This window comes from Athene cunicularia, assembly GCF_003259725.1.
Source record: "Athene cunicularia isolate RWA chromosome 26 unlocalized genomic scaffold, athCun1 chr26_part2, whole genome shotgun sequence".
NCBI classification, from domain to species: Eukaryota; Metazoa; Chordata; class Aves; order Strigiformes; family Strigidae; genus Athene; species Athene cunicularia.
The window spans coordinates 3,117,959-3,134,780 of NW_020799137.1; the positions used below are offsets into that span (position 1 = coordinate 3,117,959).

Sequence of the window (16,822 nt, forward strand, 5' to 3'; positions counted from 1 at the left end):
TAAATCATATATGGGTTCTGTGTTGGGATGCAGGGGGCTGGCACAGCGTGTCCAGAGCACGCCTGCCCTTGGCAGGCACTGGAGAGGATGCCGGGGTAGGGGTGTCCGGAGGGGACTGGGGGGCACGCGCTGTCCTTGACTCACTGGAGGAGACAATTTGGCCCTGGCAGGAAACTCCCTGGGACTTTTCCATTCTGCCACTGGTCCCGAAGTGCCGGGGTGTTGTTTTTCCCTGCACGAGGCTGTTGGCAGGCTCGGGGCTGGGTGGCTGCGGGCTCTGCTCCCTGATCCGCTCCCTTTGCTTGGGGCAAACCTCAGTCTTGTCCCTCTTGCCATAAATAGCATTTTTTTTTTCCCAAAAGTCTGATGATTCAGTCTGTCCCACAGCAATTGCAGCCCCTTTGCCCGTTGCCCCTGTGGGAAGGAAACTGGTGGGTTGGTTTGCTGGGAGCTCGGGGAAGCTGATGTCCATCTCCCTCCCTGCCAGCCTGCTTGGTGGGGAGGTGATAAACACCAGGGGGGCTGAGCCAGGGGGGCTTTTTCAGCCAGTAAAGTGGAAAACAAACCGGAAAAAAGCAACAGTTGTTTTCCTAGAGACATGATTGCATAAGGGAGCTGGGGCATGGGCACACTTTCTGGAAAGCCTTGCACAAGGCTGGCCCTTCTCCCTCCTTCCGTAACCATCTCATACACGCAGCTTTGTTTTCCTTTAACACCCGAGTGCTTCTCCCCCCTTTAACGCTCAGCTGTCAGCCGGACATACCAGGCGCTTGCCAGCACCCACGGCAGCGGTCAGGTGATGGCCCAAATGTCCGCGGGCTCCCCCCGCTCCTTCACTTCTCATCCTCGAGCCACAGCGGGAAGCAGTGAGAGCCCCAGCCCCGGCAGAGCCCTGAGCCCACGCTCGCCGCTGAGCCCCGACCGGCCACATCCACAGAGCAGGTGAGGTCCAGGGTGGCTTCTGTATCCACGCCGGCTGCCTTCCAGGGCAGGATGAATACGGGCAGGATGAACAAGCATTTGATTTTGGAGAGCGGGCGGGATATTATTAGGAAGGCTCCAAGCGCTGCTGTGGCCTGTGGGAAGGATGGGAGTGAGGGGGACAGCCGGCACCTTGGGGGGTTGGTGTGAACCTCTGGTGCAACCCTGGGTCTGCAAAAAATGAGCCTGGTGGCTTTCAGTTCTCTGTCACATCTGTGGCATCGCTGGAAAGCGCGGGGATGCTCATCGAAAGGGCAGGTGGTGTTTGGTGGTGTGAAAGGCAGAAATCAGGCAGGGAAGTGACGGGACTGTTGCCCTTTCCCACAGGATGTGGTGGCCCCGTGTCCCCCCATCCCACAGCACTGCTGGCAGCCCCAAGCTCGCTACCATGGTCCAAAGGCACGTTCCCATGTGCCACCACAAAGCCCAGCCCTCGCCAGCCCCGCTGTCACCCCGCACCATCTCCTGGTGCCCGTGCCAGCCCCCCGGGGTGGGCAGGGGGCTCTCAGCAGCCTGCCAGCCCCAGATAACGCGGCTCCCATCCCTCCCCATCAATCCTGCTGCTTCCCACAAAGTGGCCGAATAAATCCTTCAGTGAAGCAAACTGAATCTTTGCATCTTCTTCGTGAGGGACACGGGGACCAGTCATCAACTTTACGTACATCATTTTCTTTCAGGAAAGGAAAAGTAAGATAAAAGAGCTGAGGGTTTCTGCACGTAAGGATTTATGGCAGGATGGTTAGAGCTGGGCTTCTTGCTGAGAGCTGAGCTTTTTGCTCCCGGCATGGTGCTGCTCTGCAACTATTTCTGACTTGGGCTGTAGTCAAGGGAAGAGCAGGAAAGGCAGATCTGAAGGTTCATTGAGGGTTGCAGCCTCCTGCTTGTCCATGTGAAGAGCCCGAGTCTGCTTCAAGCCCCGCTGGGATGGGCGCTGAGCTGGAAATGGCAGGATTTTCCTGATGGCTGAGGTGTTGCAGAGTTTGGAGGCATGAGGCCAAAGACTGAAGGGAAATGGGGCAACTGGGCTTTGCCCCCACCTTGCTCTCGGGCTGGGCTGGTGCTCGGTGCAGGAGCTGGCTCTGATTCCCAGTCAGCTCCAGTACCAAGAGCTGTGGACATACAGGTCTCTTCAAATTAACAGCTACGTTATTTTCTTGCCTTTCAGCAAAGGAAAACAAAACGAGCAGCTCCCTACAGTGCTTGAAACCCGCCTTTGTGCTGACAGAGCACTTGTTTTTAAAAGAGATTTTGCCTTTTGATATTCCAAAGTATTTCTGCTCAGAGGACCCCAGCTATTCATGAGGGATGAGCTTTCTCCTAGGGCCGGGCTGTCTGCGTTTCGCCCCCAGCATGTCAGAGCCTGTCTGCGTTTCTGCTTGGGATGGGATGGAGTAGGCACTAATTAAAGATTAGCGAATTTAATCTGCTTGATTTCTTTTGGCTGTGCTTAGAGATGGGAATAAATAACTTGTTTCGCTCAGACTCTTTTGACATTTGGTCCTAAATGAGAGCGGGGCGGAGGGTGAGGGTCCCCGGCCATGGGTGCCCCTGCCAGCCCTGGCTCGTGCCGCCAGCGGGGCCGTGGTCTGGCTGGTCTCGATCAGCCTGGCAGCTCCTCGTAGCTCAGCGTTACACACACACACACACACGATCGTTAGAAATTCAAGTCTGTCTCCGGCCAGTGATGCTGCCGTGATGCACTGGGAGGGAAGCTGCTGTGTTCTGACAGTCACCAGGGAGATGTAGATGTTTTAAAGTATCTTGATATATTTTTCCGGAGAGGGGAGTTCTCTGTATTTTCCTGCCCCAATATTTTCTGACTCATCTTCATCTGCAGTGCCTGGGTTGCCTTTTTTTTTTTTTTTTTCCTCAGCTAGGGGAAAATATTCAAGGTGTTTTGTTTTTGAGGATATAGATTTATCTGTAATTCCATGTATTTTTAGTGACGTAAATATCTTTTGGTGTTTGCGACAACTTGAGCCGGCAGAAGTGATTTATTTCAAGAGTGTCTTGTTTCAGAGGAGCTCAGAGCAGCTCAGCAAGTGTTTGCGGTAACATTTATCTGCTCCAAATGGACAAGCTGCTTCAGAATAAAAACTAAATGAAGAGAGCCCCTTTTTTTCTCTTACTGCAAATCTTGCTCTGAGTTTTGCTTAAGAGAAGAGAGTAAGAGTCTTATCAAATTTGGGGGGGATTTCCCCCCCAGTTCTCTTTGCAATGCCAAGATTGCCAGAGTTGTGTGTCATGACAGCCGAGTTTCAGCCTTGGACTGTCTCTGAAGCAATAAATACTGGATTGAAGTCATATTGCACTCTTTGCTCCAAAGATGTGTTATAACAAATCCGCTCGCTTTTTGCTTTTCTCCATTTTTTTTTTTTTAAGAGGGGAGGAGGGAAATAAAACAACCCCACACAACAAACCTACAGCTTTCAAGGGAGAAATCCTCTTTAAAAGTTGCCACAACTTAACAAAATGCTAAATGCTTTTATTAACTTGCAGAAAGGCTCTGAAGAGCTGCTTTCTTCCCCGGCTGAAAAGCACTCATCTAAGTGGCCTGGCTTTGTTCCTTCAGGTACAGGCTGGTAATTGTAGAGTAGAAATTCCTCTCAAAAAAGTGCGGTGAGGAAAGAATAGAAAAATGGGGAGGGTGTGTGAAAATAAACACCTTGGGGGAAGTTGAAGGAGCTGCTCCGTGTGTTTTGGAGGTAGGAGTGTTTCTTCTCCCCCTTCTCTGCCTTCAACCCACTTCATCCCACACCTCCAGGCGAAAAACAAAACGGGCACCTGCGCCGAGTGCTTGTTTGCTTGGTGGTTTAATTGCAGCAGGAGGAGTGTGAAGGGGAAATTTAAGCAGCAGAGCTCTGGCTCTTTGTTGCAGGATGAGGAATACGCTGTATTTCAGTGGTTAAAGCTCCCAGGCTGGGGTCGAAGTGCTGGCACCAGAGGAAAGGCTGAGCCTGCCTTGCTTGCAGAGACCCGGGAGCAGCCTGACAGGTTTATTCCCGATGTGAGCAGGGAGGGACCACCATCGCCATCCCTCTGCTACTCACTGTCTCCTGGTTAAGGAGGGGGTGATGGTGCTGCCTTGGTCCCAGCAAGGCTTGGGGTTGGCAGAGGTGGTGTCGCTTACCCACTAACACAACCTGGGGGCTTTGTTAGAGAGAAATGGATCTTCCAAAGATGTTATTATCTACTGCACTGGGTTTTTGCTAGCAAAAATAGGATGAAAAACTCCTCAAGCTGTGGTGAAATTGGAGGAACAAGGAGAAAGTCATCCATGCTAACAGGGGCAGGCAAACCAGGGGTCTGCACACCCCTTTTTGAGGGCTGCAGGAACACGGACCAGTCCTCAAAAGGATGATTTTTTCCCCCCATCCCTTTTAGTTTGGGGTCTGGAATGTCTTCCTCTGATTTTACTGCCTCAGTAGTATGAAGCTGGACTGCTTCCCCAGCATAAATATGAGTTCAGTTGCCTTTTTGTCTTCCTCAGTGGCCATGGGATTCCCTTGCCTGATGTCCACCAGCGCAAGAGCCATCCATGGGCTTCAAGCAAAGAATAAAATAAAGCGAAGGAGAGGGTGTTGCTGGGTGTTGTTGTAAGAGAAATCAGGGTGCTGCTGCACAGATGTGGTCCGTGTCCATGCTCTTCCTACCTTACTGCCTTAGAGCCAGAACTTGTTGTTGTCAAAATCAAGGAGGAATTTCTCTCGGGGACTAGAATCATGGATGGATCTGCTGGTGGATGCTCCTCTGGGCTGTAGCAGAGGGCAGGGCTGGAGAGCTCGAGGAGCCGGCGCTTGGGTGCGAACCATCTTGGTGCTGGTTTGACACGTCCTAGCACAGTGGAAGAATCGCTCCTGCTAATGCTCTGGTGTTAAATGACAGGGAATATCCCAAACCGAGGTTTCTTCAGAAGGTGCAGAAAATGTTGCTAACCCCCCCCCCCCAGCAGTGTTAAGAGGCAAGGGACTGCCTGGGGACATAAGCTTGCAGAGACTTTATTAATAAACCTCCTTTGCAAGGAATGTCATAGCTTGGGAAAGACTAAGGCCATCATTAACACTGTCTTGTAGGGCAAACTGGGGCTGTTTCACAGCAAGGGGTGTCATTAATACAGCATATTAATAACCTGGAATTACCAGTCCAAGGAATGCCCTGATCCAGCTGCTTTGACGAGGCCACTGCATTAACCTGATAGCTCTTCTCAATCATTTCCACCCTGTTTCTTTTGCTCCCAACAGGTCTAAATTGGGTCTTTTCTAGACTCTGCATTTCAGGCCAGGGGTCCCTGCCAGCCCCTGGGCACCTAAAGATCTCGTCCCACCCGGCTGCGCCCTCGACACCCGGCCCCGGCCGTGCTCCCACCCTGCCGGGATGACGGCACAGATGGTGGCTTTGAGGTGGCTCGTGCCCCTTTCTCACAACGCTCATACCCTCTGTTCTGCAGATACCATCGGTGAAAACCCAGAGTGGGTGTTAACTGGCCCGGCGCAGTATGTCCCAAACTCCGCTTCTGATTCTTCTTCGCTGCTACTAAAGGAGAGTGAGTCCCCCCTCCACCTTTCACCCGGCACCATGGTGGGGCAGAGTCCCCTGGACCCCAGCGAGAGCAGGACCGCCGTCCTCCTGGAGCCCTTTGTCCATCAGGTGGGCGGCCACATGAGCATGATGAAGTACGACGAGCACACGATCTGCAAGCCCTTGGTCTCGCAGGAGCTGAGCTTCTACGAGTCGCTGCCCTTGGCCATGAGGCAATTCACGCCCCAGTACAAAGGTGAGGGGGGATGCTGGGGAAGGAGCTACGGGCTGGGAGGGTTGTCCCCAGGGTTCGTCCTGAGGTTGGGATAAGGGATGAGTGACGTGAGGTACCGGCTGGTTCGGTCGGGCTGGGTCTGAGCTGTGGAGCCCCATCGCTTGTGCAGGTTTTGTTAAGCACGGATGGTTCCCGGGTGAGAGTGTGCACAGCAGCAGGTCTGTGGCAATGGGAGGGTTTCCTGGGACTCTCTGATGGCTAATAAGGGTTGAGCGCTGGCTGACAGCACCAGGAGATTATCCCCTCTGCCCATCCCCTCGCTGCCATGGTTGGAGTTGGTAGCACAGGGGACTCCTGTTACATCAAATAGGGCTGAAATCAGTCTTCTTGAGGGACACAGGCATGAAAAGGTGGAGGCTGATAGCGTGAACATGATTCCCTCCCAGGGCAGCACAGGAGCAGGACAGAGGGGGTAAATATAGAAAAAACACAAAATAAAGGGCAGGAATAGGATGGGGTTTCCCAACATCATTTGCTTTGAGGATTTTGCAGGTCATGGCCCCAGAAGAGTTGGTCTGACGGCACGAGAATGGTGGCACTGGATAGGTGCAGGAAAGCAGGGACTAGGAGAGTCTTGTTCAAAACAAGATCTGACACACTATGTGCTCTGTTCAGTGGAGTTTTCAATTAGCATCCCCCGATATGAAAAGTTTTCTGTCCCGGGAGCAGAGCTAAGGGTGCCTGGCCCCACTGCTCCAGGCCTTGGTTTTAGAAGAGGTGAAGGTTTGTTTCAGAAGCAGAGAAGTCGGTCAAGGAAAGGGTCAGGGTTGGCGCTAGCATGAGCTGGGGGAGAGATCCTCGGGGCCACCATGAAACACTGAGTCTGAAAAACCAGCCCAGGGATGTACCCAGCATCACTTTTACTGGGTGGTCGACCTGAGCCAATCCTTGTTCCCCCCAAGCACCAGTCCCTGGAAAAACAGAGGTACAGACTAATTATCTTAAAAATTAAATCCAGGCAGCATGCTGACAAAAGCAAGACCTTCCCAGGACAGGGAAGAGCCTCCTGGTAGTTCCTCCGCTTGCTGCCCCCTATCACTGCCCAGTCCCCTCTACAAACAGCTCCCTGTCCCTAACTCTCCTCACTCTGAAGCAATTTCCCAGCTGAATTTCTCAGCTTAGCTACTGAAAAGCAGCACTTGGTGTCTGTGGGGGTCCGAGTATTTTTTTTAAGACATCTTCCCTTCCTCCCTTTCTTATTCCCTCACTATTTCTGCTTTTACTGCCAGACTTGTGCTGCTCATAAAGCTCCTGACCCTGGATTTTTGTGAGAGGCGAGAAGCTCAGCTGTCACGTAAAAACTTAAAATATCTTTTGGTCCTTCAGCATTACAGAAAAGAGCTCAAAGTGTCAGCTGCGGTTTCGGTGTGCTTCCAATCCAATCTCTTCCCTTCCCAGAAAGTCAGGGGCCTCTGCAGATTTATGGGACAATATTAAAAAGATGCTTAAGAAAGAAAACAAGTCTTCTTCTAAGCAATTTCCTTTAGCCAGGGCCAGAGTTTGCTGCTGGAGAGCTGGGCCCTGCTCCGTCTCTCTAATAAAGACGTTGAGCAGTCCCAGCTTATCAGTTCAGGAGTGGCCCGGTTATTAATATCATTTTGTCTTCTTTTTCCTCTTCTATTGCAAGTCCCAGTGAGTTTTACAACGAGGGGTAATTAAACAGCAATTCTTCTCCAATTTGGCATTGGGCACACGCATTTTTTTAATTCTGATTATAACCGTCCCAGCCCTGAATGCCAGGCGAATTGAAGAGGTGGAACATTTCCCATGAGGGTGATGGGGAGGATGAGCATCAGGGGGAACAATTCTGAGGTCTTCATCACCCGTTCACACGTGTCCATGTTCCTCATCTCTATTCTTAGGCTGTGGGGGCGGGGACGGCTCAGGGACCATTATGTAATGATGACATTATGTGCAATGGTGATCAGATGTCATCATTCAAATCTAACACCAAGTTGGCTGTTAAAAAAATGTCTACCACTCACTTAACCCCTTCAGGCAGGTTGGTTGACCTTGGGACTGGCTTTCCCCCAGCAGCCCCTCAGCCTGCCCCGAGCTGAGCTTGCAGGAGGATGCTGGACTTGTTTTCAAGCCCAGTTCTGCTCAGACTCCTATTGCACCCAGCAGTAAATAAATGCACTTGTAAATTTAAAAATAAATTCATGAGGGTAGAGCTCCATAGCAAAATGCTCCTGAGGATCACTGGGATGCCACTAGCATGGTGACAGAACCCGTAAATACCCACTGGCAGCCTCACAGGTGTTGGACAGGAGGGCGACTGCAGTTTTGGTGACACTAAAAGGCCAGCAAAGAGGAGTAACTAAATACACCTTTGCTCCCAGATAGAGAGTTCCCTGTTGCAATGAAGGAGGAGGTCGGGAGCCATGTGTTATAGATTTGGTTTGCACATGCTGGTCACTTGGAGGACATATGCAAAACCCGTACGGCAGCACATCAGGAAACAAAAGTATTTTTCAGGCTGAGACAAAGGTTTTTGAAGACAAGAGTTTTCAACTGGAAGGAGTGAGAGGATCACATCCCTTTGCCATTTAACTGCTCATTCTTGCCTTTGAAAATCTTCCCCTTAATTTTCATATTAGTGTAAGACACTTAAGAACTCTTAGTTTCATGCTATATATAACGTTTTTAGGGCCAGACTGTCAGCGCTATGTAAATCAGCACAGCTCCATTGACTTGCAGATATGTAATTGGGACAGTTTTTAAGGTTACAGGCTGCTAGAGCGCCATAACTGAGGCGTAGAGCTAGATTTGGAATTGAGGACTCCATTCGCCTCACAGTGACTTCTTAAAAATATAAAGGCTTTGATTTAGGCAAAAGATACACTGGCTTTTTTTTCCTGCCTACCTCCCCTGAAAAGTCAAAGCAGGCATCTGAGCTGATAGGAATTTCCTTTGCTCTCAGTTATCTGTAATATGGATTTTTTACGAATGGGACTCAGTGAAAGATCAGGTGGGTAATGTTTGAGCCTGAGAAAGACAGAGCTCCCCATGCTCACCGTCATCACGAGCAAAGGACTAAGATAGGTAGCTAAAAATATTACTTACCCCCTAATTAAGGTTTCCAGCTCCCTTGGCAGAGCAGCCTGTGTATATTCTTCCCCCATTTCAGTGCAAAATCAGCCGATTTAACCGAGCCTGCCATGGTATGCTGTTTGTATTAATGCTGATTTTACAGCAAAAGGGAACAGAAATGGTTGTGGTACCCGAGCAGAGGGCAGGAGGGAAATGCATCCAAATACGTCTGGAGCTGCAGGGTTATGGGGTGGAGGACCCGGGGAGGGATGGGCACCCCGAGTCTAACGGAGGTGGCTGGAGGTGCAGACACACAGGGCTCCTGTAATTCAGGCTGTGAAAACCTCCCTCAGTCAGCAAAATTCAGCAGGCAGGACTGCGCACAGAGAGAGAGAGAGAGCAAATCCTCGTGTCTGTGTTTACTCACGACAATCTCACTTTAAAAGGAGAGAGGGGAGTCTGCATATTTATTTGTTTTGGCAGATTTGCTTGGGAGAAGAGAGCTCCCTTGTTGGTTAAGCTGCCGTCTCCCTGCAGTGCCCAACAGACCCAGTGAGGGTACCTGGGGACAGCTGGATGAAACGCAGCTCCACGTGTTGCTAACAGGGCTTTTTCCAGTGATGAGTTCTGCTGGTCCAACAGCCGTGACCATCCTCTTTTGGATCTGCCTTCCTGCAGCTAGACTTGAAAGCTGCAGGGTACGACTCATGCTGCTGGCATCCCCTCTGAGCCCCAAAGGGCGACGCTCTAAAAATGCCAGAGGGCTGCAGGAACGGGACTGCAGTGATCAGACTTTCCCAGAAAGGTCAGAGCTGTCTGGTACGCAAGCCATGGCCATTCCTGCTCTGTCATTTGAGACATGGAGGCAGCTGTGCCCATGCCAGGAATGGGCTGAGACTGGGCTAAATATGTGATGGGCTCAATGGCATTTGAGCCCTGTGATTCCTGTTATTGAGTCAGGGAAAATTGCAATGCTAAAATAAAACAATGGTGGAAAGTAATAATGCCCAGTCATGATAACGTCCCTCCTCGTGCATGAAACCGGACATGTGAGGGTCTGGTCCCCCTCGTTGGCTGTTTGAGGCTGGTCCTTAGTGCTTGGGGAAGGACATGACCATGACAAAGTACGGGCATCACAGATGCCTCTGCCCTTGCTCCTGGGGGCCCTCCAATTAAAGGAAGCAGTTGGCACGCTGGTTGTCTTTGGAAAATTCCTGGTCCCTAACCCTCCCTCTGCTTCCTGCCAATGAAAAGCGTTTCCAACTTTGCCCTGTCTTAAAAAGTAAGACTTAAATCCCCTGCCATAGATAAGCCAGGAGTTCCCAGTGCAATGCAGAGGTCTTTGCTGGGTCACATATGGCAGAGCCTGGAGGGATGGAGGACAAAGGAACATGATGTTCAGAGGAGGCAGGTTCAAAGCTGAGCCTTGAAAGGAGGGAAAATTAGAAAAGCCATTGGTTGTTTTCCAGGGTCTCAGGCTGATGGTGTTTATTGAACCTCAGATCAGAGTGGGATCAGTGTGAGATGTCACTAAAATACGGGGTGGGTAGAGGCTAAGTGCCAGCCCTCTCAGGAAGGCTGGACCACCTTGGGCTGGTGCGGACGGTGGCCAAGCCTGTATGGTAACCCATGGGTTAATCTCATTCTCGTTTGTTTTTCCCCCTTTTTGTCCAGGCATCGTTTCTGTGCACCTCAAAAAGGACAGCCTTGGCAACCTGAACTTGATCGCCAGCCCCAGCCTGCAGACTGAGAGCTGCACCCGGCTGGATAAAGCCATCGGTGACTCCTCGGTGACAATATGGCACAAATGCAAGTGGGCTGCCAGCACCGGCACCGGCAGCGAGCACACGCTCGTCAAGTGGAGTCACACGCAGCTCACCAAGACTTTCAAAGACAGGTGAGGGTCTGGCATGGCTGGGACACCCCCTGCAAACCTCCTGGTCCTTGCCTGCTGCTTTAGGTAGGGTCTAACTGGGATGGTTTTGCTGACAGAACTCCTGGTTTAAGGCAAAGTGAGCAAAAGCAATGCCCAGCCAAGGTGAAGAAAAGCAAACAAAGCCCAGCCTGGTGGCTTCATGGTTTATCTCTTCCCCGGCTTGTGGATGGAGCAGGGCAGATTTGCCTATCGCCGAGATGCTGTTGCTCAAATATGGGCGTCAAGCTCTGCTTTAAACCCATTTCCTTAGAGCACAGCATGCTCCAAAAGGAAAAGAGGCCCCCGGAGAACAGCCACCAGGCACACAGCATGTAACAGCCATGCTGCGACTGCACGCTCGACGGTGGTTCAACACTGTCCTCATCCCAGGGGAGAGCTGTGAGGTGTTTGCAAGCACACCGTGACCTTAGGGTTTGCAGAGTCTTTCTGCAAGACATCTTTCATCTCGGCTGATTCAGAAAAGACCTAGGTCAGCTCTGACTGAAGGGTGCAATATTGCTACCGTGAAATCGCTGCCTTCGGTGTGATGGGAGTTATGGTTTTTGGATGAGCAAGACCAAGGAATGACCCTCCTAGGAGAACAAATCCTCATAGATTCCTCCCTCCCCTCCTCGAAGCCAGCTCCTATAAATTGGGAATCATTCCTATTGTTGCACAATTTGCCCGTGTTGTGCCCATTAGGTAGATAAACAGAGGCTCCTGGTTATCGGTGCTTTTCATTGGAGCCAAGCACACTTTGAAATTATAATGGAAGAAAATATTGGCACCCAGCAATAGCTGACCTTCTGAAAATTACTTTTACATAGTAACAAAGGATCTCCACAGGTTGGACATGATGAATATGCTTCCTATGAGAGTCCCTAAAAATTTACTTTATCAAGTTTGAGGCTCTGCAAAAGAGGAGGGGAAGAAATATTCTCTTCCAGAGTTTATAAACCAAACGTGTTCTTTTGTGTGTTTTGTCTAGCTGCCCGGGGAAGATGCTATTGAGGACAGACCTTCAGTACCGCACAGATTCACTTTTGGAAGATGCAAATGGAAACCAGCCAGAAAGAAACAGCTACAACCCCTGGGGACTGCACTGTCACAGGCAGCACCTGAACCGCATGTCCTCCAAGCATAACGAGAACAAACTTCACCGTATCCTTTTTCCTCTCTCCCCTCCAGCATAGTCTTGGCTACAAATAGCAGCTTGTAATCAATGTATGTTTTATTGCAGGGGTACACAGCCCTCCTCTGCCCAGTCTTTGGGAAAATACAGCATATAGTTGCTTTGCTATCTTCTCCCACTGTTTATTAAAAAAAAAAAATAAGAAGAAAAAGAAAAAAAACCCACTTCCCATAAAGGGTATTCAACATAAGTCAATGATCCCCATGGCATACATTTAAAACCACAACTATATAGGAATTAGCAGCTGCCTCGCCTTTTATTTTCCTATTACACTTCATTACCCACCAGTCATGTGAGTAATACAGTTTAACAACTTCCCCCACACCCACTGGAGTGAGCATGGCACTGAGGCAAGGTGTCGGATTGACAGCCCAGGGCTATCGTGTCGCTGGAGAATGGAGCTGTTGGTGCTTTAATTGGTAGGACTGTACTACAGTAAATTAACTGAAATTGGCAGCAAGGGGCCTATAGCAATGACACGTTGGTAAAATTGGCTCAGAAAGTCTCATTAGAGTTGTGAGCTATTACGGAGCGAGTCAGCAGTTGCTCTGATTTAAGACCTCTTTCAATTAGAATTTAAAAGTATCATGTTTCCCTTAACTCATGTTCAGAGTTTCTATTGCTTGAAAACGTGGTATCAAAATACAACTACCCCTGTATCCTGGACTTGAAGATGGGAACCCGGCAGCATGGCGATGACGCCTCGGAGGAGAAGAAAGCCCGGCACATCAAGAAATGTGAACAAAGCACCTCTGCGTCTCTGGGCGTTCGCATCTGTGGGATGCAGGTAAGAGGAAGCCTCTGTCCTCTTGGTCTCTGCCCGACACGCACCTTGAAACCAAGCTGGAAGACTAAAGGGGCTTTTTCTTGGTGTAAATTGAAGCAGTGTTATTCTCGTCTCTCTCCAAATACCGGCTGTAAGAACTGGTTGTAAGAGCTGTGTGTCCTGTCCTCAAACAGGAGAGGATGCTTAGGGACGAGTACAGAATATGGCACACGCAGGATAATCCTTTCTCTGTGCCCCTCTTCAGCTTCTGGAGATTTGGTTGCTTTCACAAGTGGTGGCTGCACATGCACCAGCCTGCACCACAGCCATCAGTACGAGCAGCTAGAACCAGTCTACTCCAGCTGAGAATCTGCCTGTACATGAACACAGATTCCCCTCTCATGCTCAGCTCTTGGCTGCTACACAAAACCCATAAAAGTATCCCATTGCCTTGCTTGTGCCTTCACAGAACTGTCTCATCCTGTCGTCACAAGAACGAGGGGTTTATTTTGTGCTAAATATGATGGTTGCTCCTGCTCAAAATCGCTGCCCTTCCTCCTAGAAACTGAAACCACGCATTTGTTTCACTCACACTTCTCAAGCAGGTTTCAAAATGTTATTCTGCTGTGCCTGAAGGGTAATTATGAGAATGATGATTATAAAGCACATATATAGCAGCGTAAACACTCGGTGTCAAACCCCGTGTCCCTTTCTGGGCTCTGACATCCTTCTGTTGAGCAGATTATCCTTTAAATTACAACCGGTGTGTGAGCTAATTCTAAACTCACTCCCTCATTTCTTACTCAGTGTTTCCAGAGCCTCACATTCAAACTTCTGTCTACATCTTGTCTCTCTGTGTTTAAGCAAGATTATTGCTACCTGTGCATTACGTATCGCGAGAAGGTACAGAGCTGGGGTATTCCTCTACTCCTGCAAACCCCCACCAGAGCCAGAGGGAAAATGCTGTAAATCACCAGTGACACGGCTATGACTTACAGCTTTTTGGGCTTCACAAAGGGGTGATTTATAGCAGTACAGCAAGAATCTGCACCAGTGGTTTAAATTGAATACTTTAAATCTCCAGAAAAGACAGGAGGTGGGATTCAGTAAGAAGCCTGCGGGACACTGCCAGCATTGCTAGATATTGCCAGACTGCAGAGGATCTGCATCCCGATCCTCAGCTTAGGTCTAAACTTTTTAGATTAGGGTGAAATCTAGAGCTTTGGGAAAACTGAACTGCTCAGTCAGGATTGTTGCTCTCTTTCCTCCAGGTTTACCAAGTGGACAGTGGCCATTTTCTCTGCAAAGATAAGTATTACGGCAGGAAACTCTCACCGGAGGGATTCAGGCAAACCTTGTACCAGTTCCTGTGCAACGGTAACCACCTCCGAACAGACCTCCTGGAGCCCATCATCCTGCGGCTGAAAGCTCTGCTTTCTGTCATTAGGAAGCAAAGCTCTTACAGGTTCTACTCCAGCTCACTTCTCATCATTTATGACGGACAGGAGCACAAAGAGAACACGGCACCCTTGGATAATCACCTTCACTTCCAAAAAACAAACCGCACCGCGTCACACAGCACCAACCACTCCAGAGTTGACGTCCGGATGATAGACTTTGCCCACACCACTTTTAAAGGCTCCAAATGCAACCACACCACTTACGATGGGCCAGACCACGGCTATATTTTTGGCCTGGAGAATCTGATCAAAATCCTTCAGAATATCTCAGAAGGAAAATGACAAATCTCTGTGAAATAGCCTGGATTTACTAGTGACTGATAGCCCTGAGAAATACCGCATGGGGTCAGTTGTGTGGGACCCTCACCGCTGCTGGACGTCACGTGCACGATTTGGAATGAAAGCGTGGACAGCTTGCTAGGAAAGTGCAAAAAAAAAAAGCTACGTGCCATTACTGAACTGAAGCGTAGAAAGCAAAGAGCTGAAAGAACCTGCTCTATCTACAATCAATCAGAAGATTTATTCTCCTTTCTTGTTTTACTGCTGTCCTTGATTTATTTGTGAGCCAAAAGAAAGCATTACTTGAAGGAGTCTTAATGATAAAATAGGACCTGCTCACCTCCACACTCACAAAGCCAAGCGGGCTAAGGAGATACTGTGCATTTGAGCGAGACTATTAAAATGAGCTGGCAGGTCTGAACAGATTGCAGCATTACTTTCAACTCATGCTCAACGCTACGGGCCAAACACAAAGACACGAGCGGGAGAGAAAAACGCACCCCCCGACCTTCACGCTCCACCCGCCCGGTGCTGCGAGGCGAGCAGGTGTTCTCCAAACAGCACGGGTGTGGAAACGTGGTCGGATGAGACGCTGCAGAGGTTTTGTGTTGCTTAAGGTGTAAGAGCAGGGCAGCCTCAGACCAAGAACCGGACCTTGCAAAGGTTTAATATCCCTGCAGGATCATAACAGGGCATGTTTCAGAAACTTTCGAAGCAAGGGGCTCCGTAGGGGCTGGGAGTATGGGAATGCGATGATTCTGTCAGATATCAGTCACAAAAAAAAACCATTCACATCAAGGTATTTTTGCTTAAAAAAAAAAAAAGAAAAAAAAAATGTCACCTAGACATTAAAGGACATTAAAGATCACCTAGAAATTCTTTGATACAATTATTGCGTGTGTGTTTGAAGGAGACAATAACAAAAGACTCAAAATAATGTTTACAGCTTTTGTGGACAGATTTTATTATTACGGAGCAAACATAATTCCTTCCTGCATGGTGTGGGAAACCTGAAAAAGTCCTTACACAAGGAATAGAGCTACAGAACCCCATTTCTGGGGAGTGGGGATATAAATAAAATTGTCTAAGTAACTGTCACCTGTTGTCCATCTCTTTTTCACTTCCACAGCATTCTTACATTACGTTATCTTTTGGTTTGGGCTGTATGTTTTGAAGAGAGCTGTTATTTCCACAGGTTTAAACACCAGATCTCAAGGGAGACCCCTTCACTTGTATTTTACTGCGTACAGCTGGTGAATTGCTACAATTTATAGCCGGAAAAATTTAAGTCATCTGGCCCAGTTGCATTATTTTACTTGGCCTAAAGTCCATCTGGGAAGACCTCGTTATTTACTGGATGTTGTCCACTGTGTTGCATTATTTCTTACCCACAAACTCAGACGACTATAAAAAAAGCCACAAACCCTCCACGTCGGTAGTGAAAGGACTGAGTCATCAATTGGCTTGGCTCACACGCGTGCACCGCGGTCCTGTGATGAGTGTTAACTGTGGCTGTTACCAGCTCCGCTGACGGGGTTTATACAGACCCACCTCAGCATCTGCATCGCTGCTGAGCCTCTTGCTGGATGTGCTCACCGGGTCTGAATGTGGGGAAGGATGGAGAAGGGTCTACACATGACAGCAGCAGCCAGACCCCCCTCCTCAGCAAAGTAAAACACCCCCCCTTGGCTGCACAGCCCAACTGCCATTGCTCCTGGAAAGAAAACAGCAATCTGTTGCTTGAATAGTGCTAGAAAGCATCCCACCCCCTCCCTTTTCATCCCTTATATATGAGCACATAAGTACCAAGTGTTTAACCATTTGCCTGCCAAAAGGAGCTCTGAGCCAGCGTGCAACTTCATGTACGCCATGTGGAGAAGGGGAAAACCAGGCAAGCCATTCTAGGTTTTAAAATGGCCCAAGGCCAAGCATGAAGGCAGCTATTACGGGCCGCTGCCGGCTGCCTGGCCCGGGTATGTGCAGCGCCGCGGGAGCAAGGTGCCTTTGCCAACCACGCAGGGCAGGCCGCCTGGCAGCCACCATGAACAGGCAGAGCCAGGCTAGTTATCAGGGGCCTTTCCAACCCCGCGGGTGGGCTGTGGGCCCCCGCGGGGTGCTCCTCGGAGCGCTGACTGAAGAGCGGCGTTGCTCCTCAGGCCCCGACCCCCGCCCTTTCCGCGGCCTGGGCCCGAGGCCCGCGGTGACAGCTCTCGCAGCTCTCCCAGCCCTCCCCGAAAGCACCCCCGGAGCGGAGCCGGGGAGGGTGGATGGGGCAGCCTCTTAGGAGCCCCCCCAGCCCTCCTGTTCCGTGCTGCCCCCCGGGGGGAAGAGCTGAGGGGCAGCGCCGCCACCCGCCCCCCCGCCATCGCCCTCACCCTCCCCT

The 16,822-nt window shown here is 50.0% G+C and overlaps 1 protein-coding gene across 2 annotated transcripts; it reads left to right on the plus strand.

Moving 5' to 3' along the window:
• Positions 1 to 603: 603 nt before the first annotated feature.
• On the plus strand, positions 604 to 14,477 carry IP6K3 (inositol hexakisphosphate kinase 3). Of its 2 annotated transcripts, XM_026864538.1 has the most exons (6): positions 604 to 942; positions 5,429 to 5,755; positions 10,502 to 10,724; positions 11,731 to 11,903; positions 12,546 to 12,721; positions 13,972 to 14,477. In XM_026864538.1, exons 2-6 carry the CDS (start codon positions 5,557 to 5,559, stop codon positions 14,440 to 14,442), a joined length of 1,242 nt encoding a protein of 413 aa, XP_026720339.1. In that variant the 5' UTR covers positions 604 to 942; positions 5,429 to 5,556; the 3' UTR covers positions 14,443 to 14,477. The 2 variants fall into 2 exon arrangements, with proteins under 2 accessions (XP_026720339.1, XP_026720340.1); XM_026864539.1 differs by lacking the exon at positions 604 to 942 and having other exon boundaries at positions 5,416 to 5,755.
• Positions 14,478 to 16,822: the final 2,345 nt, after the last annotated feature.